The 16,601-nt window shown below is 44.4% G+C and overlaps 1 protein-coding gene across 1 annotated transcript; it reads right to left on the reverse strand.

Annotated features, from left to right (window-relative positions):
• Nucleotides 1–4,483: 4,483 nt before the first annotated feature.
• LOC133272390 (deleted in malignant brain tumors 1 protein-like) lies at nucleotides 4,484–14,015 on the reverse strand. Its single transcript, XM_061459551.1, has 9 exons — nucleotides 13,619–14,015; nucleotides 12,944–12,973; nucleotides 11,727–11,880; nucleotides 11,352–11,566; nucleotides 7,750–7,900; nucleotides 7,070–7,281; nucleotides 6,634–6,806; nucleotides 5,578–5,966; nucleotides 4,484–5,067 (listed from the first exon to the last, which is right to left on the reverse strand). Exons 1-9 carry the CDS (start codon nucleotides 14,013–14,015, stop codon nucleotides 4,782–4,784), a joined length of 2,007 nt encoding a protein of 668 aa, XP_061315535.1. The 3' UTR covers nucleotides 4,484–4,781.
• Nucleotides 14,016–16,601: the final 2,586 nt, after the last annotated feature.

Below are 16,601 nucleotides of genomic sequence, written 5' to 3' on the forward strand. Positions count from 1 at the left end.
ATCAGGCCCAGTCAACATGGGTTGGTCCTACTTGACCAGGCAGATCCTACTTGACTAACCTGATCTCCTTCTATGACAAGATGACCCACTTAGTGGATGAGGGAAAGGCTGTGGATGTTGTCTACCTGGACTTTAGTAAAGCCTTTGACACCTGGAGAAGCTGGCTGCTTCAAAAATAGTACAAGTGTACTTTATGCTGGGTAAAAAAACAGCTGGATGGTCGAGCCAAAAAAGTGGTGATGAATGGAGACAAATCCAGGTGGAGAAAGCAAGACTAACCTTCCTAGGTATAATTGGAGCTGTAAATGTTGTAAACTGAGCTCTTGTTGCAATCTCTTGCTTTGGAACATGTTCAAAACTTCCCAAGGGAAAAAAACCTCAATCAGACTTCAATGCCTTTTGTCTTCTTACATTACCATTGTGATAATTGTGTATAGCCATAGGAAATTTTTCCAGGGAATATTTCTGAAAAAGAAGAGGCTTAAAGGGCAACATAGATTGAGGACTGAGCTGTATGAAAGTTTAATAAGTACTTAAGGTTTAAGATCAAAGCATGTGCAGTAGTTAAAGAGCTATAATAAATTTATGTTATCATGAAACTACAGCCTACATAATTGCAGGAAAACCCCAAATGTCTCCATAATTTTCCCTTCTATTAAATACTGTGAGTGAATATAAAAGATATGAACATATAGTGATGTTTATTTACGTTGTCATATTTGCACTAAGCTTTGAAGTTTTTCCCACCCTTCCTTGGTTATGTTTGGTGAGTCTCCTCCATCTCTGTATCAAATCGCAGATTGTAGGTCAAATCGTGTAATCATTGAAGTGCTCTTAGTAAATACATCTGCTCTCATGAGGTTTTTCCAATCATTCTTTCTTTAAGCGCTTTGCTGATTCTCATTTGGAAAGGCTTGTGTTTATTTCTCTTTCAAGGTTTCTTGTCAGATCAGTAAAAGCTTATATTATTACTATTCTTAGCCTAGGTTCTTAGTTCAAAACTACACCAATCTATCTACACTGTAGGGTGGCAGCTACAAAGGGGACAGTGGAATAAATCAATGGCTATTGTCTTTTTCTTTTTTAAGGGATGACTCATGCATCCTTCTGACAAGAGGAGATTCATTGTGTTATTGTATTCACGTGAACCAGGAAACACAAAAGCCAAAGGCAGTTGCAGCACAGTGAAATCCTCAGCAAGAAGATATAAGTTGTAGAGGAGATGAGACATATCAGATAACTTGCAAACACAATGCAGAATCTTTTTAGAGCATTTTAAGCAACTTTATAGATCCTCTCTGTTGTTGGACCATAGCTGTTGAGCTTATAATCACTTGAATAAAACTGAATGTCAATGAAAGCCATAAGAAAATATTTTATATCACCTTACTTCAAGGCAACTTCACCACCTTTCACCCTTTTTTTTTCTATTTTTTTTTTTAGCCAAATAAGCCAATCCAAAATTCCTCTTACCTAACAAAGAATTGTTTCCAAGGTATTAAGTGACTGGGTTAGGCAGCTAAGACTTGCCTAGCCTTTTCAACAGGCTGTGATCACTTGGGTAGTCAATGTGGCCAGTGCCTGCCCATGCATTGTGCTACAGCCAACTTCTAGACCCTCTTCTCTATGCTAATTCTCAGTGATTTATGTAATGGCAAATACAGCCTGGAGTCTATTGGGCAGATTTTCTCACTTTCTTAGGCTTACTCGGAGAGTACTGTTGTGCTTTCACGTTAAAGAACAAAACCTACTCCTTGACATCGGTATGGTCAAACCCCTGTGCCAGGCTCTGTAGAAAGGCATAGCACAGCCTGGTTTGGCCTTTGGGAGTTTTCCAATGTGGAGGTTCAGGTATGTGGTGCTCAAATATACCTTTGTTGGGAAATTGATGAGCTAAGTACATCAGTTGAGTGGTAAGTACTTCAGTAAATATCTTCTGAATGGAGTTTGGGAAGTGTATTGGAGGCCTGATCTTGCAGAGGTTAAGGCAAACATTTAAGTGCCTCGCTAATTTCTAAATCTTTTGGAGATAATTCATAGCAGAAAAGTTATGCACAAAGCTTATTTAAACATTTGCAAAGTTTTGTTTCTAATTCAAATATTTAACAACCTATCTTGGCTCCTTCTTAAATGTCAATACATAGTGCAATATCTAATATAGCGATATAGGTGTGAAATTGACTTAATCTAGTGTGGCAAAATTCACTAACTCCTTTTCCCTGTCTACAAATCATTTGATAATGCCTAGTTGGAGGAGGAACAGGTGAGGTGCATTCATATTTGTCATTGCCCATCATCCATTTAGCAAACACCATGCTCCTCTTGCCTCAGATTATCACACCTAGGGTACTCTTCATAGTGCAAAGAGCACACTGGCAGAAATTATCTGCCCAGTTAGGTGGGGAAAAATCAAGTAAAAAGAAATGGCACACACTGCAGTTTGCATTCTATCTTGCTATATTTGTGATTCAGGCAAATGGAACATACAACTCAGAAAACTAGGTCATGTTGCACTGCGTATTAGATTTGGGATATGAAGAATTGTTTTTTAATGGATCATTTCATCTTTGGCGCAGATTTCAATGATTAAAACTATGCATTGCTAAGTTAAACTGTTTGATCCTTTCAGATCTCTGCAAGGAGGAAATGCAATAAGAAGTATTAAGAAATATGATAGATACAAGCAACAACCTAGTTCTACTTTAAATGACAAATCAAGGCCCACGACCTTTGTACTAAAGTTAAAGATGATTCGGGCCTTGAGCAGAGAAAAGCTAAAGCAGTAATCCTAACTTTTCCATTATAACCCTTTGATTCTTCTGTTTTTTAAGCTCTGAAAGAAGATAAAATTCCTGAAAAAGACACAGAGCTGAGCAGCACAATTTAGACATCTGCTGTCCAGGCTACCAGTTCAGGAATCTTTGGGAAGACCTTGCATGGTATCAGTAGGGAAATCAAGAAAACTAGCACTGGCTAGCACTGTAGACATATGTTTGTTTGGGAATCAAGGCCTTTAGTTCGGTTGGCTTCTTTAGGATTAAAAGCATTAAGTAATTTAGATGTGTTTAAGTTACACCTCAAAAAGGAATTCTTACACTGTTAGCTTTGGAATTTCCTTGAACACCATACATATAAAAACTTCTTTTTAAGCCAATAACATTCCAAGTAAATAAAATGTATTGTAGCTTAAGTCAGGTTTTTCTTTATATTTCTCTGTTTAATCAGAAGAAAAACAGCTTTCAGGTAATTTTTTGAATGATTACAAATTCTGGCAGGTGTATAGGATGAACAGAAGTTGCTCTCGTGAGACCTCACCTGGAGTATTATGTGCAGTTCTGGTGTCCTCAACACAAAAAGGACATGGAACTGTTGGAACAAGTCCAGAGGAGGCCACGAGGATGCTCAGGGGACTGGAGCACCTCCTCTATGAAGACAGGCTGAGGAAGTTGGGGCTGTTCAGCCTGGAGAAGAGAAGGCTGCGTGGAGACGTCATAGCAGCCTTCCAGTGTCTGAAGGGGGCCTCTAGGGATGCTGGGGAGGGACTCTTCATTAGGGACTGTAGTGACAGGACAAGGGGTAACGGGTTCAAACTTAAACAGGGGAAGTTTAGATTGGATCTAAGGAAGAAGTTCTTTCCTGTGAGGGTGGTGAGGCACTGGAATGGGTTGCCCAGGGAGGTTTTGAATGCTCCATCTGTTGCTGTGTTCAAGGCCAGGTTGGACAGAGCCTTGGGTGACATGGTTTAGTGTGAGGTGTCCCTGCCCATGGCAGGGGGGTTGGAACTGGATGATCTTAAGGTCCTTTCCAACCCTAACCATTCTACGATTCTATGATTCAGGTACTGCATTAAGGTTTGAGAGCCTCAATATTGCAGGTGGCAACTAATTTGAAGGTTGTTATTGGGCTGAAAACATCTGCTGGTCTTCTGGTTTCCTTCAACACCAAGTTGTTATGTCAAGCCCACCTCTTTTCATGAGGTAAGCCATTACCACAGAAAGCCTTTCGTGCTTTCATTTTAACCTTGAATAGTCAATGCAAGGAAATTCATCCATCAAATTACTCAACCAATGTTATCAGCTGCAGGAATTTACAAGGCTTACATGATCTGGTGTGGAATTAGTGTCTTCACTTTATGTTTCAGAAGAAACACAACAAGAGTGAAAACAGCAACTGCCTGGGAGCAGTAATAAATGGTGCATGAGAAACATCAGTTGGAGCAGGAGCTGAATTCATATTCTCCTGGATGACAAGAAGTCCAGCCCTGTGAAAAGTGAGAGGACCTTGTTACACTTGATCCCTGATCTTGTTATCTCCAAAACATTACAAAAATGGAGAAAAAAAAAGGGAATACTAGACCAGATTGAAAGGTGAACTCACTCATTTCTTGCACTGACACATCCAGGTCCAGGTTTATATTGTTAGAGCTTGTTTAGGTGGTTTAAGCCACAACTTAACCATTTCAGTTTCACCCGGAAGAAAAGAGCTTAGAGGATCTCTCAGGGAAGCTTTCAGACTGGCTCTTCAGACACAGCAGGGACAAATCACAGGCAGTTTGGAGGCAGGTTTGTGACACAGAGCTGCCTGTGCCCTGTTTTATCAGAATCCCTGGAGAGCTGCTGAAGTAGCAGTTTTGCTACACGGAAATGAAGACAACTGATGCGAAGTGGGTTTAACAGGCATGAGTCAGTAAGCACATTCTAGAGCTGCTGCTGATCCAGCAGCATAGTTTCTTTCAGGATTAAATTGGCATTTAAAGATGCTATCTGTCAAAGGAGGCAGTTTTATCTAGCATCACGTTCATTCCTATCCTCAGCACCGGCTTCCTTCAGCTGTATTGGGCCAGCAACTACAGTCACACTCTCTTGGCCAGAGCTTGCCTCTCTCTTAGACCTAGTAACACAGCCTTGGTAGCATCTGGAGGAATAGTCATAGGCCCTGCACACCACTAGTTCACACTGCAGATAAACCAGTGGATTGTGACGAACAAACTGGAAGGCATTGAATTTAAACCGGACCATGTATCTGTAGGGTGAATAATATGTAGCATAAGTAGAATCTCGAGCACACCTAAAAAGAAACAAGAAAACTGTCATGAATATACACTAATCAGTCATTTACATGCAATATAACACATAACGTGCAAAGGGATGTTAAACATGAGGAAAATGGTCCAGAAACCTGCAATTGGGAAAAGCAACATACCCTTCTTTGGCAACATTGAGCCATGTTACCTCCCCTCAGCCTGTCATGTGTCTAGATACCTAGGGTTTGTATGATTTGCTGAAGGTAAGTCACCCTTACCTGAGATATGCCATCACTACCTCTTCAATAATAACAATCCACAATGAACTGGCCATAGCCATTTAGCCTGTTTGTCATTCTAAACTGGAGAGTGTATGTTATAGTTTGGGTCAATCCATCCCCTTTCCCAAATGTCCATGTTCATGAATTAGTTAGAAGCATTAATGGCAATAATGACATTTATGTGTGCTGTATCCACACTATTCCATTAAAAAAAAAGGAGATACAGGGATTCAAAGGCAGTTTTATCTGTAATTGTAATGCATAAAAGCTTACCCATTCCTGATTATATCATGGGTCGGTGTTGTAAAATTGTGGGGAGTGGGAGATGCCACACAGGTGTCCACAAATAACACCAGGTTTGGATCAGAGCTGTGCAGGTAAGCTTCAAGGAACAAATTCTGATCCAGGTTAACAGAGTATGGGAAGTCATTCACTGGCCGTGAGAAGGATGCAGAATGATAGAACGTAAGGTTTACATTGTATCTGCCATACTGAGTTTCATTGACTTCAAAATTGTCCTCCACAGCATACATCGTTCGGGCCCATGTGTTCTGGAGCATTTTGCAGTTGATGTGCAGATGAAGATCTTTATTCCTCGTGATTACAGCACCAGAAGAGGACCCTCTAATAACGTTGGAATAGGTTATTGTATCGTTGTTTCCCTGTTTGGCATAAAAGATAAAATGCAAAATTAATTCATATCATCAGGTTTCCTGTTATGAATTCTAAACTTTGCTGTATCTTTGCAGCAATGTGCACAGTAAATGCATTATTTCCCAGAAAGTCTGCTGTGGAGAAGTCTGAAACTCGTAGTTTCTCTTCTCAAGATAAGAATCACTTATCTACCTTTAATATTCAGTGCTACAATGTGGGCCTAGAAAACTACCCACGTTAGAGGCAGACATAACTGAATAAAATACAACCTGCACAATGCTTTGAACATTAAATGCCTGAAGGTTCAAGTCCAGCACAGTATTTAAGATGAAACCTAGTTTAAAACACTATTGGTCATATTTAGTAAAAACTTTGAGACCTTTTTAACCACCACACACAGCTTGGGACCTTGAAAATACAAAGTATTTGCTTCCTTCCACACTTTATTCCTTAGGAGATCAGTAACAGGCTATAAGTGAATGCTCTGGCAGCAACAACAGGCATATAATATAGCTTATCCCTCAGGAGAGGCAACCCATAATCACCAGGACACTTCCAGTCCCCGCAGAGCCCAGCGTAGCTTTTAATTTGTGCCAGTTTTCAGAGTGCATTCTTTGGTTTGAATTTTTACACACATCATATTTGCACACTCTGTTGGAACGTTTAAAGCCTCACCTCTCTCACAGTGCCGCAGCGAGTGTATGGTATCTCGAATATAACAGAGCGGGACGTGATGTTGGGTTTGCAATAGGGGTCCTTCAAGGTGAGATTCCAAGCGGAGTAGCCGTGTGACTGAAGGTAGTATCTGCTCACAGCTACACGCATGTAGTCTGGCAAACACAGCAGTGCTAGGAGATAGCAAGGAAAATATGTTACAAGCTCATTGAAGAGACCAAAAAGAGGTTAAATAAACAATATCTTTTGCAGAAGCAGCTGATATTGCAGAAGGAGTTCAGAATCCAAATCATACATTTGCATCTCTATGGAACGTTCCAGTTCTAGTTTAAAGTAATACGAAATGGGTGATTTATTGAAATCATACAACAAGGTTAAAGTTCGGTGAATTAGCTAAGAGTTGAGAAGCAGCTTTCTGCTTTAAACATGAACTTACTAGTGCTCTGATCTGCTGGAGTGGAATAATAGTCAGCCTGAAACCCTCTGTATGTGTACCGAGAGTTACTGTGAAATCGGACAGTCAGGAGGTTCGAGGAAGATGTGTATGTGCGAAAAGACCCAGAACAAAATTTCCCAAGGAGAGGAGAAGTATGGAGTGGCCCATCGTAGACTTCCACGTAGTCAGACAGGCATCTGCCCCCTTCCATCCTGAGGAGAAAATGTGGGTATTTAGTTACATAATTATTTTTCATTATTATATATTTTTTAATCTTTTTAACTCAAATTAAGAGTTCATAGCAAAAGAGTACATTTTGCTATCTACTATGATTATCAAATCTTTGGAACAGAAATTACAGCCCTCAGTTTCTGTCTCATTAGATGCCAGCCACATTGCTGAACAAATAAACAAAAAGGAATACATTTTTCACAGAATCATAGAATCATAGAACAGTTCGGGTTGGAAAGGACCTTAAGATCATCCAGTTCCAACCCCCCTGCCATGGGCAGGGACACCTCACACTAAACCATCTCACCCAAGGCGTCGTCATCTTTAGTACATCTCAGATGTACTAAAAGCTTTGAAAAAAACCCTTTAAATCAAGCAGCTCTGTGCTTATTAAATCCAAGGTGACAATCCCATACATTCATCTTCCCAAATAATAGATTTTTACTCACTGAACATCTCTAAATGAGAGTGTGACACGGAAATTGTTCTTTGCTTCTATTACCCAAACACAGTTGGCATTGTTGGGATAGTTTCTGGGGTAAAATGGACTCTGTAATGTACCAGATGGAGAGGAAAGCAAGCCACCACAAGAATCATATTCTGCAGAGAAAAAAATCAGAAGAAAAATAGATGCGTATTTTATTTAAGGTTGCTTTTGGAATGTGCCTATGTAGAATCTGTAAGTCTAAAATTTACAGGCAGTGACTTCTACCAGCTCAGTGGCCTTTGTATGAGGTTCATATATCATCTGAATGCAGATCAGGAGATGCTAAGCACACTGAATAGCTTTTATAATGCTGCTCTTCAATGCCTGCACTTCATGGAACTGCACAGTTATGGAGGTTGCACCTCCAGAGGTCAGCTGTTCCTTTACAAAGTCACAGCTGGGCCTGGTTCACCTCTATAACAATAGCTATTAAGCAAAGGGGAGGGCAAAAAAGATCAAATTATTTTGTTTGCTAACAGGAACACTGACAAATATACAGTTCACAAACATGAAGGCATCATGTCACAGACAGAAAATTGTATGAAATTTATCTATAGACAGGTTGCAGCCCAATCAAATAACAGCAGAATTAAGATTGAAGAACATTTAGAAATAAAACCAAGTAATGGATTTCAAGGACACGTTTCAGTACAAGCTCAAACTTCTCCAAGAAGAGAGGAACGTGTGAATTGTCTTTTGACTTATCTCCCAAATTAGAAATAGTACACATTTACTTCTTTTAACCTAAGGAATGAACAAAAGACCTACTAAGGTCTAAGAGATTTTCTGTTTTTCTTTTCAGCTTCTGGCAGACATGAAATACTCCTTCCCTCCCTGAGCTAACCTTTACTATGTGAAAAATTAACCTTTCAAAATACGCCCTATGCACAAATGATGTGCTCGAACAAACAGCTGAAATAGGAATCAGTGGAATAACAATATTTATGAAGCGGTCAAAAATGATGCTTCCTAAGCACCTGTGAGATTACTGCTTGACTGCAAAGAAATGACTACACTGAGTGTGAAATCACCTGCACTGCTATTTTGGGATCACTTCAGGTATTAAATGAAGAGGAATATACCCTCAAATTATGAACAGTAATATTCCTTTCATTGACTACAACCAGAACCTCTGTTTGCACTTGGACACACACAGTCCCAAAACAAACACGAGTCTTCCCATCTGGGGACCCTATCTCAGATGCTCTGCATATATTCTTGCTGAAGATCAGGAAACGTTGCTTTGCTGTGATGGTGACAGGTTGCCCACAGAGGTGGTGGATTCTCCATCCTTGGAGACATCCAAAAGCCACCTGGATATGGTCCTGGGCAGCCAGATCTAGGTGACCTGGCTTAAGCAAGGGCATTGATCCAGATGACTCCCAGAAGTACCTTCCAACTTCAGCCATCCTGTGATTCCATGACTGAGCCAGAGCAAGAGATAACCAGATGACTCAGCCCATCCAGACCTACCTGTAGTTGATAACATGGGGAGAGTTGAGCTGGAGGTACTTGGCACTGCAGGAAGAAATTAGCAAGTGAGTAAGCAGCATTTTACCTAAGGTGAAGAGTAAGCCCTCCCCAAAGTTAACCCTGGGATATGTAAACCCAAGACCCACAGTCAGCATCATAACCTGGCGGGACAGAGCAACACCAACCTCAGCCGAGATTGTATGACCCTGAGGAGGGGCAGAAGATAACCAGACTATCTCCAGCCCTCCAGCCCTACCCGAGGTCAGTGGCACAGCAGCAGTTGAGCTGGAGCTACTGACACTGCGGCCACACACCCCTCAACAGCCCCTCAGCTGCCAAAAGGAGCTCATTGCACTGCGTGTGAGTGTCAGCCCTCTTTATTTTGGGAAAACAGGTAGTAGCCATGAGCAGGAACATTGGCCTCTGCAGCAATGAGTGTGCCCCAAACAAGCGATATCTCTGCCTGCAGGAAATCATGGAATCATAAAATCAACCAGGTTGGAGAAGACCTTCAAGATCATCCAGTCCAACCATTCCCCAGCACTGCCAAGGCCACCACTAACCCATGGCACTGAGGGCCTTGTGTACACGGTGAACACCTTGCAGGGATGGTGACTCCAGCCCTGCCCTGGGCAGCCTGTTCCAATGCCTGAGCACCCTTTGGGGAAGGGATTCATAGAGTCATAGAATCACAGAATAGTTAGGGTTGGAAAGGACCTTAAGATCACCAAGTTCCAACCCCCCTGCCATGGGCAGGAACACCTCACACTAAACCATCTCACCCAAGGCCTCGTCCAACCTGGTCTTGAACACTGCCAAGGATGGAGCATTCACAGCCTCCCTGGGCAACCCATTCCAGTGCCTCACCACCCTCACAGGAAAGAATTTCCTCCTTATATCCAATCTAAACTTCCCCTGTTTAAGTTTGAACCCGTTACCCCTTGTCCTGTCACTACAGTCCCTAATGAAGAGTCCCTCCCCAGCATCCCTATAGGTCCCCTTCAGATACTGGAAGGCTGCTATGAGGTCTCCACGCAGCCTTCTCTTCTCCAGCCTGAACAGCCCCAACTTCCTCAGCCTGTCTTCATACAGGAGGTGCTCCAGTCCCCTGATCATCCTCGTGGCCTCCTCTGGACTTGTTCCAACAGTTCCATGTCCTTTTTATGTTGAGGACACCAGAACTGCACACAATGCTCCAGGTGAGGTCTCACGAGAGCAGAGTAGAGGGGCAGGATCACCTCCTTCGACCTGCTGGTCACGCTCCTTTTGATGCAGCCCAGGATACAGTTGCTTTCTGGGCTGCGAGCACACACTGAAGCCGGCTCATGTTCATTTTCTCATCAACCAACACCCCCAAGTCCTTCTCCTTGGGCTGCTCTGAATCTCTTCTCTGCCCAACCTGTAGCTGTGCCTGGGATTGCTCTGACCCAGCTGTAGGACCTTGCACTTGTCATGGTTAAACCTCATGAGGTTGGCATCAGCCCACCTCACAAGTGTGTCCAAGGTCCCTCTGGATGGCATTCCTTCCCTCCAGGGTATCAACTGAACCACACAGCTCGGTGTCATCGGGAAACTTGTTCCTCAGCTCCATCTAAACCCGCCCTGGTGCAGCTTGAGGCCGTTTCCTCTTGTCTCATCCCTTGTTCCTTGGGAGCAGAGCCCAGCCCCTCCTGGCTCCATCCTCCTTTCAGGCAGTTGTAGGCAGCAATCAGGTCCCCCCTGAGCCTTCTCTTCTCCAGACTGAACCCCCCAGGTCCCTCAGCCGTTCCCCATCACACTTGTGCTAGAGGCCATGCACCAGCCCCGTTGCCCTTCTCTGGATCAGAGAAAGTCAGAGAAATCAATGGTGATTCAGTATTAGCACTGTTGGAGGTGGAGAGGGCCCCTGTCCCTGCCCATCAAGCAAAGGAACAGCACTCTGGTAGCAGTCTGGTGTCAGCCCTGTCCAAGTAGATTCCTGTGAGCCAAAACGCCTGTCAGTGGGGCTAAGAGAGTCTGGATGCCCATAGGTGTCAAGAGCCATCAGAAAATCCTTAAGGAAGATTTTGTGCTTCTTCCCTGGCAAAGGGTAAAGGACAGCTCTAGTCTTACCTGTGGTACTGCTGGAGGTGGGAAATGAGTAGTAGAAGGCTTGGAAACCTCTCTGGGTTCTACTGCTGTCACTGTGGAACAGGACGATCATCTGATGCCCAGATGATGTGAAGATTTGATGGTTGTTCCTGCAAACCATCCCGAGGAGGGGGTCCGCAGGAGACCCACCATCATACACCTCAATGGCATCGTACTGGCAGCTGCTGTCTTCCAGCCTGCGGAGGGAGAGGAGGGTCTGCCTGCACCATGCACCATAGGCTGTGCTAAAGCAACCCAACCTCATTCCCAGCCTGGTCCTTGGGCAGAGGCAACCGAGGAACTACGATGGGGATGGAGCCACCCCTTAGCTCACACCCCACATCCCACCGGACTCACTCAACATCCCAAAACTGGAGCTGGACTCTGTGATCCAGTTCCCACAGCTGTATGTGCCACATGCAGTGGGCGCTGTCGGGGTAGGAGTCGGGGTAGTTCGGGCTCTGGATTAAGCCGGACAATTCCTGAAGGAAGCCACCGCAGGAGCTGGGCCCTGTGGAAAGGAGCAGAGTGTGGGGATGGGCAGAGAGCCCTTGGAATCCCATCTCCAGAAGCCATCAGAGAAGGACATGGCCCTTTACAAAGAGACCATATCTCCCAGCTGCGCCCCAAAGCTTCATCCCTGTGTCCCCCCAGCCCAGAGCACAGCTTGTGCTCATCATGGTCAGTAACCCCCATCAGTTGGGCCTGACCAACCAATGGGACACCTGAGGCAGGAGATAACCAGACCCCTTAACCCCTCCGGATCTAAATGTGGCCCACAACACATGGGGAGTCGAGCTGGAGTTACCCAGTGCTGCAGGGGGACATCAGCAGGGAAGTGAGCAGCATTTTGCCCTAAAAGAACATCCTGCTGGGAATCACCCCTCTCCAAAGGGAACCCCAGGACAATGAAACCCAAGCCCCACAGTTCACATACAAATAGATCTCAACAGGATCCTACAAAGGACATCCCAAGAACAGGAGGGTGGCAAAGTTAGAAAGTCATGTTTCATGCCTGCATTAAACATAGCATGTAAAGGGGGGCAAATTCAACTTACAACTTGTGGTCATTGTTGTCGGGCTCACTGTAGCTGCTGGTGCTAGAGGAAAATAAATACTCACCATGAAATCCCATTCAAAGAAAAGGAAGACAACCCCGAAATACAACAACAGAGACTCCCAGGCCCAAGCTCCAGCAAGAACAGCTTGTTACCAGCACAGACATTTGCAGGTTGAGCAGAAAGTTAAGTCTATTGAAAGGATGAGGCTGAAAAGAACGACATGGCTAGCAGAGAAGAGAAACAATCTAAACAGAAAGTCTAACCCATGGTCATAAGGCACTGGGATACAAATCGCCACGCAGGCAAACTCCACAGGCAGCATATAGTAACTCCCCCCCCCAGTGCCATTCAGAAACAACAAAGTGATCCCACGTCTCCTTGAGCACCATGGACTTTACCCAAGGTCTGCAAGTGCAGCCCACGTTTGGGTCTTGTGCTGGGACAGAGATAAGAGCATCCTAGAGGCAGAGTACCCAAAGGAGAAGATGTGTGCAGACAGAAATCTCCGGTTACCTGTTGTTGGAGGCACTGTTAGACCTGAGTCTGGAAGGAGAAAACCAGAGGGTGTGAAGCACTTGGGCCCCTTGGATCCCCTCAGAGCACATAGAATCATGCAATAGTTTGGGTTGGAAGGGACCTTCAAAGCTCATCCAGTCCAACCCCCTGCCAAGAGGAGGGACATCTTCAACTAGGTCAGGTTGCCCAGAACCACATCCAGCCTGTCCTTGAATGTCTCCAAGGATGGAGCTCTACCACCTTTCTGGGCAACCTGTGCCAGTGTTTTGCTGCTCTCATTGCAAGAATTTTTTCCTCACATCCAGCCTGTATCTCCCTCTTTTAGTTTAAATCCATCACCCCTTACCCTATCACAACAGACCCTGCTATAGCACATGCTATTTGCTCATGGAGAGCTACAGAGGGACCGGTGGGGAGAGTGGCCTGGCTCAAAACCACCCCACCCCTCACACTCTGCTCCAAGTGTGAGCTGTTACCTGAATCCCAGCTCTCCCAAGCACAGTCTGCAAGTACAGGTACAGTGCTCTGTCTAAAACACATGCCCCTGTGTAGGGACATGGACCCGTGACCCACTGTCACCTTCCAGAGCATGGAGTAAGATCTGAGCAGACTGCTCAGCCTCACATGAACTCCAGATGGGTTTTCTTCAGCCATCAAAAAGCATAAACCTACCTGAGCATATGACAGAAGCTGCCCCACGATAACAGTCAGAGTAGGATTCGCTGAAAGGGCAGTGCCACAGATAGTCTTCAGAGCCATCACAATCCACCTCCGTCACCATGTACTGGTACGAGTAGGAAGGGAAATACTCCATCACACTAAGAGGTGAGCCACAGCCAAGCTGCCTGCACACCACCTCAGCATCTTGCATGTCCCACAGGTACCCACACACTTTACCCCAGCTTTCAAGAAAGAAGACTTCCACGTTGCCTGCACATCTGTTGGGCCCATCAGTCAGCTGCAGGAACACCTCTGTGAGAGACAGAAAACCCTTGGTCAGGACAGCAGTGCTCTGGTTCCAGGCAGTGATATTGTTTGGACAGGAGGCTCCCACATCCTCCCTGGTCATGGCTGCCCCCAACACCCAACAGCACAACCCGGAGCCAGCAGCACCTTCTCAGGGTGTCATAGTGGGTGACAGGGAGGCTGGGGCAGCAGTAAGGGTGTACATCCCCATGCCTGGGGCCATGATGAAGTCCCTGGCAGACAGACTCACCATCAACTATGACTCCATCTGTGGAGGAGAAGAAGCAGAGGAAAAACACATGGAGAGCAAGCAAATTAGGACAAATCTTTTGGGAACCATCAATGTGCTTTACCCTTTCCCCAGTGAGTCCAGTTAAGTCCCCAGTGAAGGGCATAAAAACCAGAAGATCATTTTCTTTCTAGCAAGGATGCAGGCAAAGCCACCCCTGAAATCCCAGCTCCCAAATTATATCGTACTCACATCCAGTCCCAGTATGAAGAAAAATATGAGCTTTTTAATCATACAGATTTCTTCCCAAGAATGAATACAATAGTAACAATATAAAGCTATCACTATCATATAAAGTAAAAATATGATAAATCCTACTTACAAGTAGTGGTCTCAAGTGTTGTTGGGGTTGTTGGGGGTGCTGCGCTTGTAGTTTCTGCTGGAGAAGAATAAAAACCACACATGATGCCATATGGGGAAGTCAATAAGGCAAATATGATTGGAAACTTCCTCAAACGCTGTCTCAGCCTATAGCAATTTGCAGCTGACAAACTTCAGATCCAGGTTTCTTTCTATTTTAGTAAACCTCAGCAGCTTTTCTCCTCTTTTAATCACCAAATCTCTTTGTGAACCCACCAAAACCTGCAGCTGGCCCAGAGAGGCTCAGGTGCCTTTGAAGTGAGAAGAGCCTCTCTCTGTTTGCTTGATGTCTCTTGATGGTTTTACCTGATCTGATCAGAAATTGATGGCTTTACTTCTTACATGAGAAAAGGCTGTGAACAACTGCCTCCTCCTCCCTTTTTCCATACCAAGAACAGCAAAGTTACCCAAAGCTCTTAACAGAAATGAAGATGACAGCTATCTATCTGGGGAGATGGTCAGAGCAAAGCCAGTGACAGGATCTGCACATCCCATTGTCTTCCTTCATTCTACACAGCTGCAGGCAGGGGGTCTCCAAAAGCTACCTGTGACAGGTTTTGCTCACGTTCCCACCACATGTAGGCTACTCTTGTCCCCGTCACCTTCCAACACCACTGATTTCTTCCATACCTTGCTGCTGACCACAGCTGGTGACACAGACTCCGGGTCAGAGAAGGGTTTTCCCTGCTAAGTGTCCTGCACAGGACACTTGATGGAGAGCCCTCCAGGTGGCACCAACAGATTGAAGCTGTCCCATGGGACAGGGCTCTGGCAGGCCAAGAAAGGTGATCTCATCTAAAATCTAGAGATTTAGGTTTTCTGAGATAAGGCTTTGTGGGGTTATTCAAACCCTGGCAGAAGGACCGTGCGTAGACCACCATTAGCCTTCTGCACCAGGGCTGATAACTCTCCAAATGTCATCACAGGATTATGCAAAGGGGTTTAAGGAATTGTCTCATTCCAGCTCAGCTGCATTCAGACAATTCCATGTCCTTGTTGAAGCAGGATATTGAACACTGTATTTCAGAAGGCTGTAGGCATCCGTTGGCAGGGGGCATGCACTGGTAAGAGGGGAGATTTAGATTAGACATTAGGCAGAAGCTCTTCCCTGTGAGGGTGCTGAGGCGCTGGCACAGGGTGCCCAGAGAAGCTGTGGCTGCCCCATCCCTGGCAGTGTTCAAGGGCAGGTTGGACACAGGGGCTTGGAGCAAGCTGCTCTAGTGGAAGGTGTCCCTGCCCATGGCACGGGTTGGAACTGGGTGAGCTTTAAGGTCCCTTCCAACACAAACCATTCCAGGATTCTATGGTACAAGTCCACTCTAACTGGGGGACTGTCCTTCAGAAAAGGCAGTTTTCTGACTGCCTTCTGACACATCCCACCACACTACTCCTCATGCATGCAAGGCTTTAAATCCAGATTAATTAGATGGAAATGAAAGGATTAAACAGTACTTTCCAACTCAATATTAACATTCCACCATAGTTTTCAATATCACTAATTGCACCTGAAATGTTTATGGAGGGAGTAAATAACAAGACCATCAAAAACCTGATCCTGGAAAAAGCCCTGAATAGATATTTCTTTTAGTTATTTGATTTGGTTCATTAATCCAAGTGAAGTTCATTTCAGGACCTTATATCTGAAATAGGAATGGATGGAAAGACAGCAGCAACGGCAAATACTTTTAATCTTTATCCATTCCTTGCCTAGGAATTAGACTATGGGAAAATAGAATAATATAAAATTACAGTAATTCCCATTACATTCTAATAATGACAATAATAAAGGGAACAGGGGTATGTGCCATACTTTGTTTAATCTAAGGCACTCTTGTTAAACACCAATGTGTTAGCCCTAACAACATACTTAATTAAATACAAAACCCATGGTTCAAAGAGCACATCACACTTCAACATAGGCATGCATTTCATCCAGAAAATAGAGATTAGTCTTTACATCCATTATCCAAACACAAAGAATCAGAATATTAGATCATTGACTTTACACTACGTTGACTTGAATTCCCTTTACCAGGCGCT

This window comes from Pezoporus flaviventris, unplaced genomic scaffold (assembly GCF_033815535.1).
Source record: "Pezoporus flaviventris isolate CSIRO_AGI_PZ_B2104156 unplaced genomic scaffold, CSIRO_AGI_Pfla_v1 ptg000029l, whole genome shotgun sequence".
Classification (NCBI taxonomy): Eukaryota; Metazoa; Chordata; class Aves; order Psittaciformes; family Psittacidae; genus Pezoporus; species Pezoporus flaviventris.

Excerpts from the sequence above, each read along its gene's own strand:
- LOC133272390 (XM_061459551.1), bottom strand. The coding sequence starts at position 14,015 with ATGACCAGGGAGGATGTGGGAGCCTCCTGTCCAAACAATATCACTGCC. Across the intron at positions 12,974-13,618 it reads AGCTTCTGTCATATGCTCAG|ACTCAGGTCTAACAGTGCCT; the intron begins GTAGGTTTATGC and ends TTCTCCTTCCAG. Across the intron at positions 5,068-5,577 it reads CATGATATAATCAGGAATGG|GTGTGCTCGAGATTCTACTT; the intron begins GTAAGCTTTTAT and ends GTTTCTTTTTAG.